This window comes from Drosophila nasuta, unplaced genomic scaffold (genome assembly GCF_023558535.2).
Source record: "Drosophila nasuta strain 15112-1781.00 unplaced genomic scaffold, ASM2355853v1 ctg14_pilon, whole genome shotgun sequence".
Lineage (NCBI taxonomy): Eukaryota > Metazoa > Arthropoda > Insecta > Diptera > Drosophilidae > Drosophila > Drosophila nasuta.
The window spans coordinates 1,169,702-1,193,244 of NW_026869386.1; the positions used below are offsets into that span (position 1 = coordinate 1,169,702).

The 23,543-nt window shown below is 34.5% G+C and overlaps 2 protein-coding genes and 1 long non-coding RNA gene across 8 annotated transcripts; 1 reads left to right on the forward strand and 2 right to left on the reverse strand.

Annotated features, from left to right (window-relative positions):
• Positions 1 to 224: 224 nt before the first annotated feature.
• LOC132797580 (uncharacterized) lies at positions 225 to 23,543 on the reverse strand. 6 transcript variants are annotated; one of them, XR_009633726.1, is made up of 5 exons: positions 1,578 to 1,750; positions 1,033 to 1,348; positions 751 to 966; positions 556 to 701; positions 226 to 470 (listed from the first exon to the last, which is right to left on the reverse strand). It is a non-coding gene; the product is annotated as an uncharacterized LOC132797580 (long non-coding RNA). The 6 variants fall into 6 exon arrangements; XR_009633722.1 differs by having other exon boundaries at positions 227 to 470; positions 556 to 668; positions 1,578 to 1,743; XR_009633723.1 differs by having other exon boundaries at positions 225 to 470; positions 547 to 966; positions 1,578 to 1,753.
• Positions 3,218 to 4,074, reverse strand: LOC132797591 (uncharacterized). Its single transcript, XM_060809349.1, has 3 exons — positions 3,970 to 4,074; positions 3,634 to 3,907; positions 3,218 to 3,569 (listed from the first exon to the last, which is right to left on the reverse strand). Exons 2-3 carry the CDS (start codon positions 3,887 to 3,889, stop codon positions 3,361 to 3,363), a joined length of 465 nt encoding a protein of 154 aa, XP_060665332.1. The 5' UTR covers positions 3,890 to 3,907; positions 3,970 to 4,074; the 3' UTR covers positions 3,218 to 3,360.
• On the forward strand, positions 8,821 to 22,369 carry LOC132797579 (uncharacterized). Its single transcript, XM_060809343.1, has 4 exons — positions 8,821 to 9,285; positions 20,474 to 20,656; positions 20,733 to 20,842; positions 20,902 to 22,369. Exons 2-4 carry the CDS (start codon positions 20,474 to 20,476, stop codon positions 21,959 to 21,961), a joined length of 1,353 nt encoding a protein of 450 aa, XP_060665326.1. The 5' UTR covers positions 8,821 to 9,285; the 3' UTR covers positions 21,962 to 22,369.

Below are 23,543 nucleotides of genomic sequence, written 5' to 3' on the forward strand. Positions count from 1 at the left end.
GATTGGGTTGACTTGGCGAATTTCAGATGCTCGCGGCTCCTTCTCCGAGAAAAAAATTCATTGTTTTTAAAGGTTGGCCTTTTCCTCTTGGAAGACCTGGACGCCTTTCGTTGATCGCATTCATCTTTTTGTAGATAAATACGTGTTAGGCGTACATCTTCATTGTTGTTGTCTCACTAATGATATTTTCTGCATATATTTTTTAAAATTTATAAATTTAAATTAACTTTTAATTTTTAATTTTAATGGGATAACTGAATCATGTAAATTGTATATTATATAACTATGTATACAATAATTGTATATAATATATTGGGTGACATGTCACGTAATGACTTTTCGAGACTTTGTTCAGTAAAGTGTCCACTGCTTAAATTCTTAAATTCAGGATTCTGCTCAGTGACTGTTCTGAACATTTGTTTTGTAAGTGCTCTACCAGAAAATGTTGCATTAGCCCGACTGACTACGATCTAAAATAAATGAATATGATTTTAACAAGTTTAAAAGAGTTAAGAGAGCGTAAAAAAATTAAAAATGTATGTATACCTAGATTACCTTCATATAGCGCACAGGTAGACGAGAACGCATTTATGATTCTTTCGAGGAAAAATCTAGGTGATTTTGATATGCTGAGCCTGGCACACGAATGTCTGTGGCTCAGTCCATCGCTATATTGGATGGGAAAGGTTTTACGACGATGTCTGAATAAATTGTTAATATTAGAGGAAAAAGGGAGGATTTGCAACAAACCCTGTTGTGCCGCAAACTAGGTCAGTGTTTCAGCTATGTTGTCCGCTTTTGAAATAAAATTCGCTATTGAAGTGTTGACACAGACATGTCTTCATCGATTCGGCTGTTGTTGGAGTCGCAGATGATGTGGCTACTTTTTAGTGGACATTCTTGAATATTATCATTACGTGTTAATAAATTTGTTCTTTTATGGTTGTGCTTGTCTACAAAATTAAACTAAAAAAAAAAAACAAGTCTAATCAGTTTTATGCATTGTATAATTTACAAAATTTATCGACTAACCGCAACCAATATGATTATCTGCATTATTTCAATTGAACGGAAAAGAGATACAAAATTCTAAGCCAACTTTAGTTAATAATAAAGTCAAAAGCAAAATATGAAGTACGCAGCTCTTTAATTAATTTGTACAGCAAGCATTACATATCCTTTTCTTTTCTCATTTTTATAGATTTTAAAATAATATTTTTATACCCGCTACCCATAGGATACAAGGGTATTATAGCATTGTGCCCGCAGTTTCAACAAACGAGACGACTCAGCCGTGTCCGTCTCTCCGTCCGTCCGTCCGACTGTATTAACACCTAGATTTTAGAGACTATAAGAGAAGCGATCAGAGAGAAAATATAGAAGTCATTTAAGAAATTCATTTATATGGGGAAAAACGCCTACAGACTATAGGTCTTAGTAGCTTTGGTCGATTATCTGATGTATTTTGTACTTTATGGTATTTTTTTAATGTATTACTATATTGATATACCAATTATAGCCTTTAGTATATTTGGAATTGTTTGTTATTTTGATTTGATATATTTTAAGAATAATACCGCGCTGTTTTGCTTTTCGTGCACTCTCGACTCTGGCATTGGAATATGAAGCGGAGTTTCATAATTCGGTAAAGGAATCAAAAATTTGTTGACTCGGCTGCATTTGCATTCAGTAAAAAGACGCGCCCACATATTAGATTAGAAATTTTTTCCACAACCAAACAATTGAAGTATAAAAGTTTCATTTACATTTATTTGCATTTCAAAATATTCTCAAATGGGATTAGTCAGAATATTGCAAACGCCTTATATAATAATGTACATTCATATATAATTTTTTCTGATCTTAATTTTCTACGACTAATTCACGTGACTAAGTCTATTTCGGTCCGCTATAAATCTAAAATAAACAGCAAAAATATGATTAAAATGTCATAGATCGTCGATATGGTGATTATAAAGTGCATTTTTCTACTATTTATTAATCATATGAATTAATTCATTGATTGCAAATAATATTCAAATCTGGGAGGCACCTTGAAGGTGTATAGAGTCTTAGACAGACAAAAGCTGAGACAATCTTTCGACCTTAAATGAAGTTTTAGACCAGATTCGCTGGAAAACTTGTCAATCCCTGAAGATCACGCCATATCCAATATTTCACAATCTACTACTTGAATTATAGTACTTTATCTTTTTGATCTTTTTATATAATTATTGTAATGTGGTAGCTATTAGAAAGATTGTTCCTAATTACTTAATGATTAAGTATCAACTCACAGTTCAAACAGCCAATATTAGGAAGCTGTAAATCATAAACCATTAGCTTGGATCGGGTAATAAAAATACAGTATTTTTATATTCTTACTATATGTAAGTATATACTACTATATATATACTATATATTATATTATAGCAAGTGTGGACATAGCCTTTGGCACCTCTGCATTCAAAGTCCGAATGTCTGAATTTATAGTGTGCAAAAAAAAGACAAAGCAAAATAAAATATACGGAACAATAATAAAAATATGCCAAATTAGGTATTTGGTATATTGATATAATACTACATTCAAAATATGCCATAGAGTTCAAAATACACCAAATTGTCAACTAAGACCCATAGTAAGTAGGTAGGATTTTGCCCATACAAAAGTATTTCTTAAAGAACTTTTACACTTTTTATCTGATCGCAACCAAATTTTCAGCAATAGTTCTTACTTAATGTGACAAAAATTGCGACTCTTGACGTGTTATTCTATTTTTGCCAATTTGCGAGGCCGGAAGTGCCCGTGGCAAAAATTTAAAACTGATCTGCGTGCAAACATAACAAGTGCTGTCGTTATCTCTATATTTTATAGCCTCTGAGATCTAGGTCAGACGGACAGACTGACAGACGGGCATGACTATATCGTCTCGGCTGTTGATGCTGATCAAGAATATATATATTTCATAAGGTCGTACATGCTTCCTTCTGCCTGTTACATAAATTTCCTGCAGGCACAAAGATATAATACCCTTATACTAGTTTCTTCTAGTACTCACACCTACGATTTGTTGTGTGATAATATTTCCTGCTTTTGATACGAACATGCAATTGATAGTAAATGAATTAAAATGGCTATAAGTTATTCTAAAGGAATAATTTTTATAGAGCTTAATAGTTTGCCAACAATCAGGACAAATAATTTTATATATCTGTGTATGATAGATACAAGGAAATAAAGGGACTTTTATTAAAATTCATAGTAAAGTTTTTTAAGAAATAACTATAGACCGCTCAAGCTACTGGAAAAAATGATTTTTATGGGTCTATTGATTGATTAAACAGAACTCTCAGGAGTATCTATGTCGTCGGATTCAAGGGCCTCCGGAAAATCGAAAAGTAGCGGGTGAATTCCCCCGGAGATACGTCTGATAAAGATTCATCATCCACATTTTCAAGATCTGGAAACAAGGGAGAGTCCATCTGGGGATCAGATAAGAATGTTATAGGTAGGACACTAGCTGAATTTATCGGTGCCGCAGAGATAGAGTCAGATGGTGATGAGAGCACTAAAAAATTACCGAATTAATGTTATACAGTTGATTAACTTTCAAAGCTACAACTTTAAATTACCGATTGGGTTCTGCTTCTCTTGTGATGGTAAATAAAAGAATGGCGGAAATTGAGATTTCGATTCGCCAAGGTATTGTTGTAAATCCGAAATGCCGACATCATCGTCACCATCCAAACCTGCATCTACTTGTATTTGATTCTGGCAATCAATACAAATATTTCCAGCGTTTGCACCGTGAATATTTACTGATATATTTCTAGGTTCTCCTCCACCCCCCATTTCGATTATATATCTGAACTTTTCCTTGGGTTTCATCGTATAATATCCCAACAACTGAATTATAGAGTCCTTAATTATTAATAAAATGTTTATATTAATTTTTTTCTTCTACTTACAAGTCACTACCCAAAAAAGAGTCCTTAGTTGAACCATATTATAAAAGCGTTTCCAGCAAACTAAATGCTGTAGGGCCTGTGATCGGCCTTTTGAGATGGACTAAAGACCTACCGAGACATCTATTTAGTTACGGAAAGTTAAATAACTTGTTATGCTTGTAAGCTATGGTTATTATTGGACAATCTTACGTAAATTTCCGATATGCTTTCATAAGAGATCGAATATTTTGTACAATAGTACACCTATATTAATGAAGTTATTTGAATCTAACATACGCCTCAGAAACAGAATCTAGTCTTACACCGCCGTTGAATAACTTTAATTTTTCCAAGTACTAACAATACCATATAATACGATTATCTAGTTTATGGCTTTTGACAGACGTGAAAAAGCCATGCATTAGAACGCGTTTTCATCGGTCTAAATAGTGTGATCAGCTGCATTGGCTCAGATCCTAAAATGTGATCTTGTGTGATATTCTATTTATGGAATATTGTAAATGCAAAGCTTTCTTTGTTTTTTGTGTTGCCTTTTTTTTGGACGGAACAGTTCACATACTCAGTATTTGCTTTATGCTCATATATCTTGTTTAATTTTATTAATTCACTGAAATTGGTCAATGTTATAAACAATATTTCAACAAAACAAGTTTATATCAAAATACAACGCTGTAAAAACTCCGGGTTAAGATTGCTAGAATTATATATTTTAAGTAATTACATATTATCTATTTTCTAATATTAATAAAATTATTGGATTCTATAGGTAAATGCACTCAAAGCCAACTTAGTGCCGCCTAATTCGTAAATGAATCTGTTGATGACATCTAATGCAAATAAAACCAGTATTTCCGCCAAAAATATTGAAAAGAATATTTTTTAGCTTATCGCCATCTTTTCGTTGAAGTATCTGCAGGTTGCAATGCATCACATCAATCATTAGCAAAACACCTAAGGTATATTCTGTATATAAAAAAGATAGTTTCTTAAGTTTTTTACTTACAAAAGACTAAGATTAGCAATTTCTTAACTACAACCATGTTGCTGTTAGTTCGTTGCGGTACTAAATTGTATACCTCAATATTATGCGAAGTAATTTAAATTAGTTGCAGTTAGAGAAAAATAAAATTAATACTATAATATAATACGAATATAATATGTCTGTCTGTCTCTGTGTAAGCTCCCACATATGTAAATTTCAGTAACTATGAAAGATTTAGACATTTTTGAATGTACTCATGCTGCACGTTGCTATGCTGAGTTTAATTTCGATTTTTGATTTTAAGTCTCAATGGAATAATATCCACTAGAATCAACAAATTCACATATAGATTTCAGAAACCTTACATTAATAGTATATTATCTTAATACAACGTACTTTTTGCATAGGCTTAAGTAAATAGTCATCTGGCTGATGATGTGTTTATATCACTTTATTGTTAAGAGACCCTAGAGATTCTAACGACGAGCAATATGCCAAAAAAAGCCTTCGGTATATTGATTTGGTATATTTTAAGAACAATACCGGATTGTTTTGCTGGTACTGAAAAAGTGATGCGGGTATCTCACAGTAGCTTTCTTACTTGTTTGTAATGTAATGAACATTACAAAGTTATTATAAATAAATTTTTATAACAATTACATTGATGTAGACAAGTACATGTCAAACATTTAGTATTGAGATATGTACGGTGACTCCCAATTACATTTTGTAATCTATATATCGTTATTGTTCTCTCTTTTCGCTCTTTCTATATGTTTGACTCCACTTATTGAGGGTGCACTGAGCCGGCTGCAAGTTTATGGCCATCGGTCAACAGCTGCTACAGTCCAAAAAAGACGTGATCCAAATATAAACAACTGGCAGAAGCTGATGTTGACGTTGATCTTGATGCCGCGACGCTCTTGCTAGCAATTCTTAAGTTGCATCTGCCGGACGGCTTTGAAACTGTCTGCTTCAATCATTGCGTACGTAATTTACTTCCATTGCAAATAAAGCTATTTATCATGTTCTATATTACGGTACACTCATTATTAAAAGAAAATTTTCATTACAGTATACATCGAATAAAGCAATTTTCAATGAAGCCGCCAGACCAAATACAGTTTTGTTTGAGATGTTCGTAGAACTTTTAGAGATTTCCATATTCAGAGAAACTAGAATTTTAACAAAAATAATGCCCGTCATCAAAAACCAAATGTTTCAAAACTCTATTCTTATATTTGCTTTCGTTTTTAGTGGGAAATACACTATATGGGCATTGTATTTTTTTAATTTAATTTAAATGCAGATGAAAATGCAACAAAAAAATTGATATTTCGACAACTCTATCGGGCCAATCGCCTGTGAATGATGGTTTAAAGAATTTAAACTAGACAATATTTATACCCGCTATCCATTTGGTAGAAGGGTATTATAGCTTCGTGCCTCCACCAATGGACATATGTAACATACAGAAGGAGTCATATACGAATATAATGTATATACATTCTTCAAAAGCGTTAGCAGACGAAACGAAATAAAAATTTTTGTCTGCTTGTCTTTAATAACACCATATTACTTGAGTTTATGTAGCAGCTAAAAGATATCACGTCTTCTTTGCTTAAATTGTTAGTTTCTGTATAGCAAAAAGGCATTATTACATTATCATCTGAGAAAGCTATAGTCGAGTGTGCTCGACTGTGAGATATCCGCTTCGAACATTTGTTATAAGTTGAGGACAATTTGACCAAATCACAACTTTCCTTTATGTATTTCTTTTACTTATTGAAATTGTATTTTAAAATTTGAAATATACTGCGTCAACATTATTAGACTAAAAGAATGATAGTGGGGTTGTGTTTTCATGTGTGCGCACTACTATACATTTCAAAGCTCTAACTACGAGTAAATGCGAGTATTCTATAGCTCTAACTGTTTTATCAAATGTATGTAGCTGGCAATTTTCTTTAAGTAAGTAACACATAAGTATGTACATCTATACGTAATCTATTTATATTCATACGTGACTAATGTTTCAAGCCCATCCGGTGTGCCGAGAGTTTCGGTCACGCACTGTGCGCCCTGGTGCACTGCCTCTCTCAATAAACCATCCCAAAAACAACCTTTACGCAAAACCCACACGCCGGACGAACTCTTAATTATAATTGAAAACTCGTTTTCCAGAGGCACGTTGCATGCTAGCTAGGTATGTACACACATACATATGTACATATTTTGAAAGCGAAGAGAATGCCAGTGGAACTAGTTCGCCCAAACAGAGTCGCCCACAGTTCAGTAACATACTCGTACTCATAGCAACCACTGCATACACACACTGGACAAAGAGCGCACCTATAATGATGTAGTCACCAGTGTTGCCAACTCTTAGTGGTCGTTTATAGCAGTGAAAGCATAAAAAAATAGCCAAATATAGCTAGATTTCTTCAAAAATAGTAAATTTAAATAGCCGTTAGTTTTCAATGACAAAATCTTATATTTTTGTACATTCAGTGTTGATTATTTAATGATTCTTCTTCGATAAGCAAATTGTTTAAAACTTGCCCAATTTCCAACTCCTCGGAACCAATATATTAGAAAAATGCGGTAAACTCATAAAGTATTTTTGTAAAGCTTATATCTGTCGATTCATCGATCAATAAGCTAAATTTTGAATTTGCAATGTCGTTTTGCAGATATTCTTGGAAATGTGGCGACAGCACATTTTTTATAGCTGTCATGCACTTTGTTTGATGAATTTTTAACTGGCTTTCTTTAAAGATTTGCGCGCACAAATTATTAAGGTGGTCAACCGAACTGATTGAACAGTATTGACCCACAAACAAGCAGAGAGCAGATTCCTTTGAGGATGCCTCTGTAGATGTTTTGGAAAACTCTATTGTTTGGTTACCCTGTGTTTTTTTAGTTTCAACGGGCGATTTCGAGTCCCACAACTTTGCATTTAATTTGCATTTGCAATATTTGCAAAATGCTTTTGATATGTTAGTTAAATCTTTTGCAATACAGTCCTTAAGTTGGGGATCCTCCAACTAAGCATCGGGAACTTTTTGTTTATACAATTTAGGAAACAACCGCACAAACACAATAATCAGTGTATTTGAATTAGAGATGGTACCATTGCGAGCCCGAAACGATGTTGAGAAAATACCAAGTACCCAAAAGCTACAAAGGGGTAAATAATATTTTAGTATTTAAAATACACAATTCGGTCAAGCTGGGCGGTAAACGTGGTGTGTATATATCGATAGCCACAAACAACGTCTCTATTGTCAATATACGATTTCCGAAAATTAAATTTGAAAGTCCACTTGTTTTTTAGTCGACTTTAAATAAATAAATATAATCAAATATAACAAATTATTTAAAATAGCTAAAAAATAGCAAATTTTTTTTGTGAAACAGCCAACATAACAGGCTCTAGCAAAATTGAGTGGTTTCTAGTTTTAGGTCATGCAAAATAGCCAAATCTGGCTAGAAAATAGCCAAGTTGGCAACACTGGTAGTCACTTTAAGAGTGAGTTCAAGAGCGGAGGAGTGCACGATATGCAGTTTGGGAAACTCGCATCAATAGGAGTAAATTTTAAATTGAGCCAAATATGAATTTCTCTTTTTAATACAAGTAAAACAATCTCGATCGAGCCAAGTCCCCAACTTTGTCAATGCTTCGTTTTTATTTTTGTTTCTTTTATGGCTGAGGATCTGCTTCGCTTTGAGAGAATTACAGAAGAGAGAGAGAGAGAGAGAACCTCTCTCAAAAAGAAAGAGCATAAAGCTAGAGCAGGAGAGCAGTTTGTTTGGGTGAGTTGGCAGAGCTGGTGCATTGCTTCGGTGTTCGGATGGCAGACTTTAGTTGTTCTTTAAATGTTATTGAGTGCGGTCGTTAGATGCGATTGTTTGATCTCATCGTTTCTATGCTCTACCATCGCAATATATTCCAGTTTTTACAAAATATGAAAAGAACATTACCAAAATAAAGTATACTTCGTTTATTGAATTTTTATTTGTGTTTTTTTTTGTTGAGGATTTTCGGTATGCTCGGTACAGTGACTCACTTTTCGGCACGGATGTTGTTTTGAAAAATAATGCATAATAATAAGACCCATGATAAATTAACGCTGACTAAGCCCTAGACGAAATCGAAAACCATTATGAACATTTATCCCCAGAAAGAACTATCTCAGTGTAATAAAGTGTAATTATTAAGGGTGAAATTTATTTTTCAATTATAAAACGAAATCTATTCAAGTCGACATATGATATAATATTTTTGGATAACCTTGGATACACACACAACTGATCTTTCAAAACCTTATAAGGTAAGACTATGAGGAATTTAGTAATATCTTCCAAAATACCACTAAAAACAATTTTAGGTACATGGTATATACTATATATGTTTATCGCATATGATTAATAAAAATCACGAATTGCAAACACAACATGTTCCATATTAGATCGAGAGGTTATAAAATTGTGAACAATGAATAGTTCTCGTTGAAGATATAGAACGATATCAGAAAGTACAAAACGGTGCACACAGAAACTGGCTACTGAATGTTGACTTTACAATTAAACTGTCCAAATCATGTTTATTTTACACACAGACATCTTACATATGCATGTATGTATTGCATTTCTCGTTAGTCTCCGATTTATCTGACTCGAAGAGGGTATTTTTGTAGTTTATTTTTATTTCATTATTTGCATAATTCGCTGAATTACAGCTAAAAGTTGGCTTAGTCAACAACTTGAAAACGAAATTTTAAACTCGTACACTCGTAACAAAAACAGCAGAGAAAATACGGGGAATGAAGATTGAGATATCAGCAAATGAAACTCGTAGATACATACAAACATACTCAATGTTCATAGCATAGAGAAATGGTATTTTGTTGTCGCTGAGCTCGACAATTGTCAAGTTGCTTTTCGCATTGCCTTTTTGCTGACTCGAATTTGTTAACAATTCTCAAGCAACCTGAAAATAACTTATATTAAGAACTTAATTACAAAATTATTGCAATACTTAGCAACTTTTATAAATATGTTTGCACAGTCGCTGCATGGCGTTTATATTTGTTTAGTCGTTAGATATCAATATTTACCATGAACATGTCTCTTGAAGCAGATTTTATATCTACATATTTCCATAAAGTAGACATTCTTGATCGGCGTCAACAGCCGAGACGATCTAACATATATCGACGATTTGTATCGACACAAATCGAAAAAAATGGCATAACAACCGAAATTTCAATGCAAAAGACGCGAATTTCGGTGCAGAACAATAATGACTATAGTATTATCGGATAAAAATGGTAGCAGTTATTAAAAAGAAACTTTTGTATGGCAATTTAAGTCTACTGCAATCGGGTTTTAGCTACTTTGGCTGACAGTCAGGTATATTTTGTACTCTATGGTATTACAGTATTATTGGTTTACAGTATTAGTTTGGTATTTTTTAATAATACTGCCATTTTTTTACATTTATTTAAAATCGGTGTGAGTATCTCACAGACTTTAGTTTTTTGATGGTCGTTGAAAAATGTAGACTTATCATATGCAAGTATCAATAGGTAATAAACATTTCAATATTCGAGAAAGTACATATCATGGCGATTCAGTGGTAAACTATGCAATTTTTATGTACGAATACTTCTCGCGGATTAACTAACATCGACGTGAATCTTTTTCTCTTTAGCACTACATTATCTTTTCTTCACATTGAAAGTAATTATTTTAATATGGGCTTGGTTTGGGCTATACTCATTAGGGTCGAGTACTCGAGCTTTGAGGGAACTGATTTCCTTTTGTTAGACTAGTCACACTTTCGCAAAAGCCCGGATAATGTAGATTTTATTCATTATCGGAGCACGGAACATTGAAACAACAAACCTTCCCTTTGTTGTCGCCCACAAAAAGAGTGAAAATTCTCACACCCAATGTTACGTGCTTCCATAACAAAAAGAGCAACAGCAACAACACAAATAAACTCTCGTCTGCTGTTTCTCGGTTTCGTGGTGGCACTATAAATGCAAACCGCAAAATGCGATGCGGTGCGGTGGTGCGGTGGTGCAGTGATGCGACGTTTCCCAGCTGCAATCCTTGCATATGGCATGGGAAATGCTGTTGCTTTAATGCATTGTGAGAATTCTTGACAAGTTAATTGACTTGACAGTATTTTTTTTGCTGTGAGATTTAATAACAGTAACTCTACCACCGAATTCTTCACCTTGCACAGCCTAGCCTCTTTCTTTTAGTTTGTTATTCGCTCATTACCATGCCCCGTTGTGGTAATCGATATGCTTTCCAGTCGCCTGAATGTCCGTTTGTTGAAAGGGTTAAAACCGGAAGCGTCCCAGTTTAAAGTCGTATGAGTGACAAAATAAGTAAGAAACTACAGAGGAATCTGCTCGACTATGGGACACCTGCTACCCATTGTCAACAAAGGCAAAACACAAATGTATATACCCAAAATTTACTAAAATACAGCCGTTGTTTGCCATAACAAATTATTTCCTAAATAACTTCCCCAATTTTTATTTGATCGCACTCAATTGTGTGTTCCAATAATCGTGACTCTTGCTTGCACTTTCTATTTAATTTTTTCGATTTGCGGAGCAGGAAGGCGCTGTGACAAAAATCTAAAACATAGTATTTTTAAAAAATAATTACAGCCCAATCTCGTATAGTCTCTGATATCCAGTGTCTCATATGACAATCAGACAGATGCTGACGCTGATTAAGAATACTTTATACATTATGCGGCCGCTATCGCAATGTTTATTTCTGCTCCAATACAGCTTGCAACATGCGTCTTAATCAACTAGAAAATTGTATGAGTTTCTAGCAAACCAACCGAATATCAACTCAGAGCCAAAGCTCCATTACATTGCAGAGATTCTTTATTTAGAAGATGTATTCATAGATAATTGATCTTGAATATTTAAAAAAAAATTAAACTTAAATAATTTTGTAGACTTCCAAGTAAATTGATAAATAAAATAGTTAACAAATCGTCATTTGTTTTCTTTCTAATCATTTAATAAATACAACAAAAATAGCTTTTACTTGGGGTTTATCCAGAGTATTAGATGCATCGGATGAATATGTGACCGCGTTTGGTATACAATGTGTATACATATGTATGTACATACATAAAGTGTGTATATATGTACATACATATGTAGGTTTTTCAACAGCCCCTTGCTGATTCGACAACTCTTGATTAAAGTTGAACTGTTTAGGCATTGGAATACCCTGGTGTCTCTTCAATGTTTTTATACTATAAGTATTTAGTATGTGTATATAATATACACACATAACATAAGAGAGACCTGAGTCCTCATAGAGTTGGAATTAGGTTTTCGGTGTTGCTGATTGTGAGAGAGGAGCATTAAATTCAATTTAAAACTTGTGGCAGCGACGAAGCAAGCTCGTTGAATCCGACAAATATTACAATGCTGACAATTCTCTTGCTCTGCTATAAGTTGAGTTAGCAGAGCAACATTTCGAGCTTAAATTCCCACATGAAGTTATTGTATTATGTGTGTACAATATCTGCACACAAGTATTCATATACATATCATATATTAATATTCGTTAGCATGCATAGCAAACCATATTTATCATATACAACAGCAAAGTCTTCGAGAAGACTTCAGAGTTAGAGTAAAGTCTTGTCTATTAACGCAGAGCCGCATAAGTCAAATTGTTGCTTAGCAGTACGAACAACATGAACAAGGGACATTGCGTAATTTCATTTGTACTTTGTTTTGTTAACAAGACGCAAAAAAGAATAATAAGTTGAACTTTGGAATTTAAGCTTTATCTGGACAACTGAAAACGAGTTTGCCAGATGTCGCATTTGGATTGAAGTAGAGCGCGAATTATGAAATTGTGAAGAAGACTAAACGAATTACTTCTTGGAGTTTTTCTCTAGGGGCAATATTATCTTTAATATTTTAAAGATGCTAACAAAATCACGATATTTTATAAAAATGAATTCCCTTTCATTCTTAATAGTGCGGAAATAATGTCCGTAAGGGCAAAAAGTTGCTATCTACACACGGTTGTTATGTTATTACGTACAGTGTCATATTGTCAGTGCAACCTACATTTAATAATATTGAATTAATATTATGTTTTTGATTGACTTTGGAATCATTTCAACAATAGTTATTGGGTTTGTACCGAGGGGTTAGCTTTGGCATGGCCAAAATCAAAATCAAACTTGATTTGCATAAATACAATGCAATGTAGAAAAACCTTTCAACCTGAACTCTCCATTCTTAGGCGTGGCTTTGTTGCCATTAATTCAAGTTAAGTGAATTCGAGTATGTTAAGATCACTTGTTGCAAGAAAGTAGCGTGATGAGTTAAAGCTAGACGGCTGCAACATCCGCACCAAAAACTCAAAACTCGAACCGGAAATCGCGGAAAAATAACACACAAGCAGTTCGATAGACAGAAATGCACCTCGCTTCCATACGATTTCCAGTTTGTATTTCCACACAAGTTTCCTCGTGACGTGTATGCATTATTCCTTTGGTGACTACCTGCTACCACTACCACAGCAGCCTGTGTACATTACTAAAACAGATGCCCTGCTGCTCGACTCAGATTTCTCACAGCGACATTCCCACAGTCACTATCAATGACTGGATTGGGATAGACAAGGATGCAAGTCAGCTGTCTTGCTGCTGTGTGCATCATGTGCATCTGAAGCATATCGTTATATCTGAGAACTGAGTTTTTCTTTCCGCTCTTCACATTTTTCCATATGTTTTTCTATATTTCAGTGCTGCGGCAGCTGTCGTGTGTATGTCGTGCAGGCAAACTCAAACAAATGGCAAACTTTGAGTGCCAAACAGAATGATGCCGTGGGGAAAAATGGATACAGCAAAGATACTAATATAATATACGACATATTCATTTAGTTGCGGCTGTTGCGTCCATTAGTTGAATAATGCGTGCACAACAATATTATTAAGTTGATCTGTATAGTCTCACTATATACTTTATATTAAAGAGGTTAAATTTTTAACAGGAAATCCAAAATGTTTGTCTTTGTAATGTATCTGAATTCAAAGCAAAACGTGTTCAAGAGACGATGGAACCACTCAACTGGGATACGTCTCATATCCACAAAAAAAAAACCAAAAACAAGCTGCAGTCGAGTGTGCTCAGCTGTAAGATACCCGCTAACCAATTTTAACAGCATATATGTCTTTAGATTTATTCAATCAATAATATTGTAGAATATCATAAGAAACTGCGGAGTCTTAGTATTCAACCTGTCGGCTCGGTAACGTTATTTTTTTTACAGTTTCCGCCCTAAGTGTTCAACGTGCCACCGGATGCTAAATGTGTAGAGAACCAGTTTCAGACTGAACTGCGCGCTGCAAAAGATAAATCATTAAAAGAATTTATGAAGCAGGAAAATTCCTCAGTTAAGTTTGAGTTGGGGCAAACACGTTTTACTGGGCAAGAACTTCCCAACGGAAGTCAATTCAAGAAGTCACATTATCGCCACGAACTTCTAGCATCGTATGTTAGGCCTCAAAACCGCTTAGCTTTCTGTTTTAGCTCAAGTAACCAATAATTAATGAGTTTTATATGGGAAGTGATTCTAATTTAACTTCCTGCCATATCTTGGCCAAGCATGGGCAAAGGATGCACTTAATTTAAAGGCTCCAGCCCGGTCCGACTTTAATTGCTTCTTGTCACGCAGATTCAATGATGGCATGATTACCTTGTAGATATTTTAAGTATTTGTCTGAAGCGAATCTTACTTTCTAGATAAACTTCATGAAAAGGCTGGCATTTTAATACTTTATATTTCCAATACATTTCTTAAAATTTAATTTAGTTTTCTTTTAACAATAATTTTAGTATTCACTCTTCCCACGTTTTTCTCAATGTTACATCTACGCGAGACCGGCAGTTGCTGTAAACATTTTGTCCTTACACCTCTTCAGATTTTTTTAAATTGATGGCGCCTAAGATTTTATGATAATATATGGCACCATGCTTACTTAAACACTATTTCATCAACACATAGCCGACCGACACGCTAGAAATTCATTCATTTGGTCTAATTAACATTTTAATCATCATTTTATTTAATCAATCGAATTTACAATGCACTTTACTCATAAGCAAAAATCGTTTGATTTAACGCACGTTACATATGTATAACATATGTACATATATGCATGGCGGTGTATGAGTACTATGTACAACAACAGTGCTCTCGCACTCACTCTCCTGTGTCTCGAGACATGGCTGTCTTTGTTGGACTTACCACCTACCGCTTTATGTGTTTGCAAATGCACATGGGCTTATTTTGCAAAGATCAATGTCAAAAGTGATATATTATACATACATTGTATGTATGTAGATATGTATATGTTTATAACTCTTCGCTAAGTATTTTGTTGTTTCCTTGCAGTATAAAACGTTTACACATATGTATTGTACAATGTACATTCTAAAATAAGCTTTGCAAATAAAAGTGCAAACACAAAATGAGAGCTTGTGTGTTATACTCGAAATGCAGAAAGTCTCAGTCGTAGACTCAAATGTCGAGATATGTATGTAATTGTGTGTTGTTCTTTTACAAATTTTTTTACCCGCTACCCAATGGGTAGAAGGGTATTACAACCTTGTGCCGGCAGGAAATGTATGTAACAGGTAGAAAGAGGCATCTCCGACTCTATAAAGTATATATATATTCTTGATCAGGGTCAACAGCCGAGACGAACTAGCCATGTCCGTCTGTCCGTATGAAACACTGGATCTCCGAGACTATAAGATATAGAGCTATAATTTTTTTTTTTCGACAGCATTTGTTATGTTTGCATGCGGATCAAGTTTGTTTCTAAATTTTGCCACGCTCACTTCCGCCCCAAAACAAAAAAATCGAATAACAAGCGTAATTTTTTAAAGCTAGAGCTGCGAATTTTGGTTTGCGATAATATAAAAATTGTGGAAGTTATTAAAGAAAAACTTTTGTATAGGCAAAAACGCCTACTTGGTCTCTTAGTTGATTTGGTCGACAATCTGGTACATTGTGCCGTCTATGGTATATTTTGAATGTGGTACTATATCGATATACCAAACATACCACTTGGTATATTTTTAGAATTTTTGGTACATTTTGAAAATAATACCGCAATATTTTGCTTTTATTCAAAATGGGTAGCGGGTATCTCACAGTCGAGCACACTCGACAGTAACTTTCTTACTTGTTTTTTTTTTTTAATTATCTTTGCTTCTGCGTACACTTTGCACATACCGACTAAATCCCTATTGTCAATTTGTGACATTATTCAGATTTGAACAGAGGTTCTCATTAGGGTTCTCAGCTAGTTAAATTCTCCAGATTGCAGTGCTACACTGCAACGACGTACTATCCCCACTCACTCAAATAAAAATTTCATTAAGTAAACAAATTCATATTAACATACCAGCTGTGTGATAAAGCTGCTTAAAAGCTGACTACTATGATTCTAATCTACACATTTCAGGTATGCAGCGGGAAGCTGTAGGCGGATATTAAAATTTTCGCACAATAGTGTTTGTAGTTTTAAGAATATAGTATAGAAATAAGAAGTAAGAAAGTTATAGTCGAATGATCTCGACTGCGAGATACCCGCTACACATTTTCAATTAATGTGCCGTATTACGCTTGAAATATTCAAATAAATTAACTGAAAAAATACTGAAATATACTGAAGGCTATAAGGGATATATCGATATAGTACTACACTTAAAATACAAAACATATCAGATTGACAACTTAAGCAACTAAAACTCAAATTTTGCAACCGTTTTCTCGTTTGTTTTGGAAATTTGATCAGGGTTGTTATCAAGACCAGAATTATTATGTGGGCTGAACTTATTCAACAATATCGATGAAGCTTGTGGAAATCATGAAGATATGAGAATATTTACAAAAGTTTTCAATTTATTATTTGTGGAAATCATGAAGATATGAAAATATTTACAATATTTGTCTTTAGAAATCTAAAAGATACCTTAGGAAGATATCAAAAAACCTGCATTAACAATCTTTTATCTGTTATTATCGCAAAGTTTATATACTCTTGTACTTTTTGTAGCCGGTATAACAAAAGGCAGTACCTTGAGACGATTAACAGAGATCTTCATAGTTCTTTCAAACCCTGAAATTATTTACAAACGTTAACTGGCAGAAACCTTAAACATGACGGCATGACTTGAACAATTAAAAACTGCAGAAAGGCTAAAGAAAAATAATGTTTTCTTTTATTCTTAAACAAACTTTGTTCGTGTTTGTAATTGGTTTTGCTTAAATGCTGATCCGAAGGTGTTAAAAGCAATAAACAGATTCAGCAGCTTGCAAAAAGGCCATGATAATATTTAAGCACTGGCATACAAAATAATAGTTAAAATTGTCTTAAATAAAATAATAAAATATACCGGATTTCATTATTCTACTATATGTGAATATCGTTATAATCATACGAGAACAATATTATACTAACTGAATCATCTATTTATGAAGTCTAACTTTCTGAGCAAAGTGGATTACTGAAAAAAAATTATTAAATATTATTTGAAGATGAGCCACTTTTAAAAACTGTTTGCTGTAAATCAAGAATGAATAAATGAATGGCTTATTAACTCATTATTAAATTCGTGACTATTAGCTTTCTTTTATTTTACCTCAATACTAGCTACTTATGTATACTAGCAATTCAATTTTTGTCGATTCGCAAGTACCGGAAGTGTACGTGGAAAAAATATAAAACAAACTTGATCTGCGTGCAGCAATAACAAGTTCTATCAAATGATGCTATTTTTATTCTTTAGCATGTGAATGCTTTTTGAATCATATTATTAAATTTAGGTATGTAGGTCTATGTTAACGTCTTTTTTCCGTAATGTCATCTTTTTGTTTTATTGTTCTTATATATACATATAAGGTTTCTGATTTATGAGAAGACAATATAAAAGCAGCAACATTTCATATTTTCAAGCAAATGGTAAATATAATATATGGCTTTGTGTCCTCAGGACACAGCCAGTACGAGGGCTGCTATTTAAGTTTCTGGCCTCGGTCACTTGTAGCCATATTAGGACCAATTGACTCATTCCCAAAAAAAGTTTGGACTTTTATCGATAAAAGCTCCATACAACTTTTTCATGTGTACCATGCTTGATATCGATAAACGATTAATTAAAAACTTACCTCGGCAGAAAAATCGAAATTAACTCGTGAACACTTTCGAGCAATGATTTTTTCACAACTTTCGACGTGGATTATTACGACAAGAGTTCATCGATGAAATTAAATCTTTGTAAAGCAATGAAGTGCCATCCTACAGCCCTGTGAAAAACTGGTTAAATGGATTCTATCGTGGCTGATGCTCGCTGGAAGACGAAGGTCGTGAAGGTCGTCCAAAAACAGACGTTGTGCCAGAAAACATTGGTGCCGTGCGTGAACTGATAATGTAAGATCGTCAAGTGACATATCGTGAGATAGAGGCATCCTTTGACATTTCTTCCACCAGAATACATTCGTTATTGCATGAACACCTTGTCGTTAAAAATGTTTGTTATCGTTGGATCCCGCACAATTTGACAATTGCTCAAAAAAAGACTTGTGTGGATTGGTTTGAAGAAATTTTGAAAAAATAAATTTTCAGTGCTTTAAAATACATTTATAAGTTCGTCACAGGTGACGAATCATGAATTTATGCTTATAAAATGCGAGGTCAACGATTTTCGATGCCAGAAGATGCTGTTAAAGCGTTCAAAAACCATGTCTTGGAGGTGCCTCAATCAGAGTGGAAAAAATGCTTCGATAATTGGTTTGAGTGCATTCAAAAGTGTATAAATCTTACTAGAGAATACTGTTAAAAACAATAAATCAATTTTTTATAATAAATGTGCGCATTTTCATTATTAGGCCAGAAATATAAATAGCAACCCTCGTACACTAGTCCTGTCCAAAATTCACTATTTATCATTTTAACGAGCCCATTGACAACAAATATTTGATAGAAATTTCAAATTAATACGCCAACTTAAAGAGACTACGATACACACAAGGCTGTATTGTGCTTATTTTTCGTCTCAATACCACGAAAGCATTTAGATAGAAAATTGATTTAATTTTATTTCTTAGTTTATGGCTTCCGTCAGTACTGTCACTGACATTACCATTAAGACGATTTGTTTCATGTATCGAGTACTCTTTCATAAAGAAACCCTTCCTCCTAAAGCAGTTAATGTTGCTTTTTCTTATGACATTTATGTTGGCTTCCACTTTAAGTCACATAAGTGGAAAGTTTGATACATATGTCGATTCCAAACTACTCTCTTCACAATTATGTGAATTCCCTAAACTGAAATTCAGTATTATTTAATTTGTGGACAGGTAAGCTCTGATTATAATGAATGAATTGTATATTCTTTTATTGGTTCATTCCTGGCCTTACTCATCACAATGGCTGTTATCACCGATCTCATATTCTTTTAAGATTTGTCCGTATTTTTACGATCTTCCGATGTGTGTAACGTTATATATTAACATATATGGTTCCTTTTACAACCAAATTTAATTTAAACTTTTTTTTTCTGTACATTCATTTATTTTGTACTTGTTTTCTTGCTTGTTCTGTGGAAATGTCATTTGATCATACTTTTTTGTAGTGCTCCTCGTTGGCATCAGCTGTAATTTTATCATCGTTAGTGGTTAATGAAGTTACAACATCCGGATCAATGTAGCACTGCCAACGAATTAGTGAGATAACTGAAGTGAGTGCATATACTTCCTCTCTCTGATGTTGTGTCAGTGATGCATGCAAAGCGGGCCCATAAATAGCAGCGACCATCTCCAGAAGAATGAAACTATGGGTGTGTAGTTTGTGTGTGGGTGTGTGTGAAAGATACGTATATTGAAATTAATGAAAGGGCCCGGCTGTCCGTGTCATGGAACACAGAGCAACGCTTCCCGCCATAAATAGGAAATAAAAAAGAGTAAAGAGAGAGACACAAGGCTTATTCGGAGGGCCACTGGAGCCCACATATGCCTTTGCATACGCTATGAAGTAAATCCGGTCTGTCTGCTGTTAACAGTTGACAGCTAGCTAAATGCTCAGTTGGATCCGTATATGTGATTGGTGCCTTCGTTTAGTTCGGCATCGTAGTCTCTACCATATCAGACTTACTCTAGAGTTATGCATTAGTGAATAATAACAAGCCACCGTAATAATATGTGCAGTGGGCATATGAAGTTATTGTATAGAGTGTATCTGTACTACATTTATTACGGCAAGGTTGTTAAATTGCCGAAGTCGGGTGTTAGAAAAATCAATTTGGGCAAAAAATGAAAATTTCAAGCGAAGGTTTTCGAAATGGATTATGTCAATAAGAATGCGCTTATTACAAAAGAAGAATAATTTGGTAGATCCAAAAATTTTAAGTTTCTAACCTTTCATCACTTTATACATTTCAGATGCTGAAACACGTTCAAATCTCGCCAATGCGAAATCGCTCGGACACAGTGTCTCTGCGCTCTTCTAGTAATGTTTCATTATGCGCCAGTTCCATTTGCGATAGTTCCGATCCGTCATTAGAACTGCAAAGAACACCATCACGAGCCTCGAGCTACTCAAGTCTTACTGAGCAACTCCCACAAGTTAGTTTCACATCCTTAACCCTGTACGCATGCAGCACGACACTAATACACATTTTATTTTTACAATTCTATGCAGACAACCATCAAAGTCTATACAAACTATTTGAAAATTGACATTGAGTACAAGACGCTTGGCATACAGTGGGACACAACAAGCAAGGAGGTAATCACTCAGCTCTTGAAACGGTAAGTACGCTTCCATCAATTTACTGTGCGACTACTAACTGGACAATTCTTTCCGAAAGCCTCAAGATGCATCATCGGGATCCACGACTTTTCTATCTCTCCATGGAGGTGGCTGTAAGGCGTGCCGGAGTGAAAACTATCTTAACGCTTGATGAAGACACACGACCAGCCATTATGCAAGCGTGCCACCCAAAAGGTGAATCGCGATTCTGCTTGCAGATCAAGCCTGGCGGACTAATACGGGTTCACACCTCGGCATTACACCCGAGCTCGCAGTACAAATCGCTGGTGATCAGTAAAGAGACAAACTGCGATGAGCTTCTACAGCTTCTGCTAGCCTGTTATAGCTCCCTTGAGCCAGTTGAGTGCTTCTCTCTTTACGAAGTCTGTCCTGGGCAGGAGTACCAGCGAAAGCTGCATCCCGACGATTTGCCCCTACAAGCCCAAGCAGAACGTCTGCGTCGGAATGAGAGCTGTCACTTTCTCATTCGTAGGACACCCAACTATTCTCGTCGCCGTCAGTTGTTGGCCGATCTTAATCAGGCTATCAGCCAGAGCCAGGCCGTATCAGTATCCAATGAAGTTGAAGAATATTGTGCTGATGCTAGCAGCCTATTAGAGCTTTCAATGGAGTCCGAACTGTCCTTATCCGACGAAGTGCGTAGTTGCAGCAGTGCCGAGGATGACGAATGCGCTAGTAGCTCTGGCTCATCAGACAACTCCACAGAGTGTGCTTTATACCGCAATTTCTACCAACGATCCGTACCTGCCCCCATTAATGCCGGAGCAAAGGACAGTAACAACAATTACCGAGAATTGTCTCCTCAAGTTCGAGCGTACAGTCCCGTTTACAACATACGAGAAATTCGTACAGCAGGACACACGTTCTCTTCTTTGGGTAAAGACAAGAAACTGCTTGATATCCACATAAACGCTAGATATGCACCCAACGGACTATATAATCAAATCTTACCAATCGATGAAGCAAGCAATCGATTAAACGCCAGAACAACAGTTTTAACATCATCGACAGCGATGCCGTCAGCAAGAGGCAAATTGACAGCAGAGGTAGTTAACAACAATCCAGCTGAAGGACTTGGCCACTTTGTCTATTTGTAAGGTCAAAACTGCGATTTGTACATACAGCAAATAAAACATGAGCTGATTAGTTTTTAGCTATTATTTAACAAATAAAATTAAACACCCCAAATAAAATTACCAATAGGACCAAAGAGGCATTTGTAAGCTAAGCACAAGCACATAAGCAGTGTAAATGTTATAAATTCCAATATAAAATATTTTAAATACATAGGTAACCTTAGAAAGCGGATCCTTAAGATTCTTCACGGAGGTCTGAGTGACAACCCTTGGAAATTACAGATAAAATACGGTAGCTGAAGTCAATTTAAGTCGAAGAATGAGGAAGAAATAAATTACCAATATGTATATATAAGTGCTCAAAACGATTTTGTTAAAATATTACAAAGGAAAAAATAAACAATAACACAGAATAATTAAAACATTATTTTAATTTTTTTTTTAAGAAGCATATAATATAATATGTACGGGATACTCAACCTAAACTAATTGTTTAAATAGTCTACAATAAATATTGTCAGCTAGGGAAAATCTTGTATTATTGATCAGACCATCAATTTGATTATCAAACGGTTAAAGAGCATTGTTGAATGATTTACCCGACTCGTTTTGCAAATTCTCATTAATATTTTTTTCTGTGTTCGCCTAAAAAAGCACTAAATTGACAATCAAGTTAATAAAATTAAATCAAATAATACACAATTAGTTGAAATTTAAAGTGACTTTTAGTTAGCAAATCTACTCGGTAAAAACAATAACTAAACTTTTTAAAGCTTAAATGCTTGAGACACAGCTGTAACTATGCTCGTAATGCTAATTTATGACTATGAGATACCCGCTACCCATTTTGAATAAAAGAAATATATTTTGCGGTATTTTCTCAAAATATACCAAATATACTGCAAAGATACCAAAAATATACCAAATGGTATATTTGGTATATCGATATAGTACCGCATTCAAAATATACCATAGACGGCACAATATACCAGATTGTCAGCCAAAGCAACTAAGACCCCTAGTAAGTAGGCGTTTTTGCCCATACAAAAGTATTTCTTTAATAACTTCCACAATTTTTATCTGATCGCAACCAAATTTTCAGAAATCATAACTACTATAGTAGTTATTCGGAACTCTAGCTTTAAAATTACGCTTGTTATTCGATTTTTTTGATTTGCGGGGGCGGCAGTGGGCGTGGCAAAAATTTGAAACAAACTTGATCTGCGTGCAACATAACAAATGCGTGGCAAAAATTTGAAACAAACTTGATCTGTGTGCAAACATAACTGTCGAAAAAAGTTTCAGCTCTATCTCTTATAGTCTTTGACATGTGTTCATTCGGACAGTTGGCCATGGCTAGATCATCTATTCGTTGACGCCGATGAAGAATATATATGTATACTTTATAGATAGATAATTTAAAGCATATACATAATAGCAGGGTTTTTTGGATAACTGCTATTTCTATTAATTTAATATAAATTATACAATTTACTTACTGTTAAAATAGACGGATTGTAAATAAATGATGAGAGAAAAAAATGAAGTTTTTGACAGTTTTAAATGTGTTCGACCTTTCCTTCTTTTAAAAGAGCGTGAATAT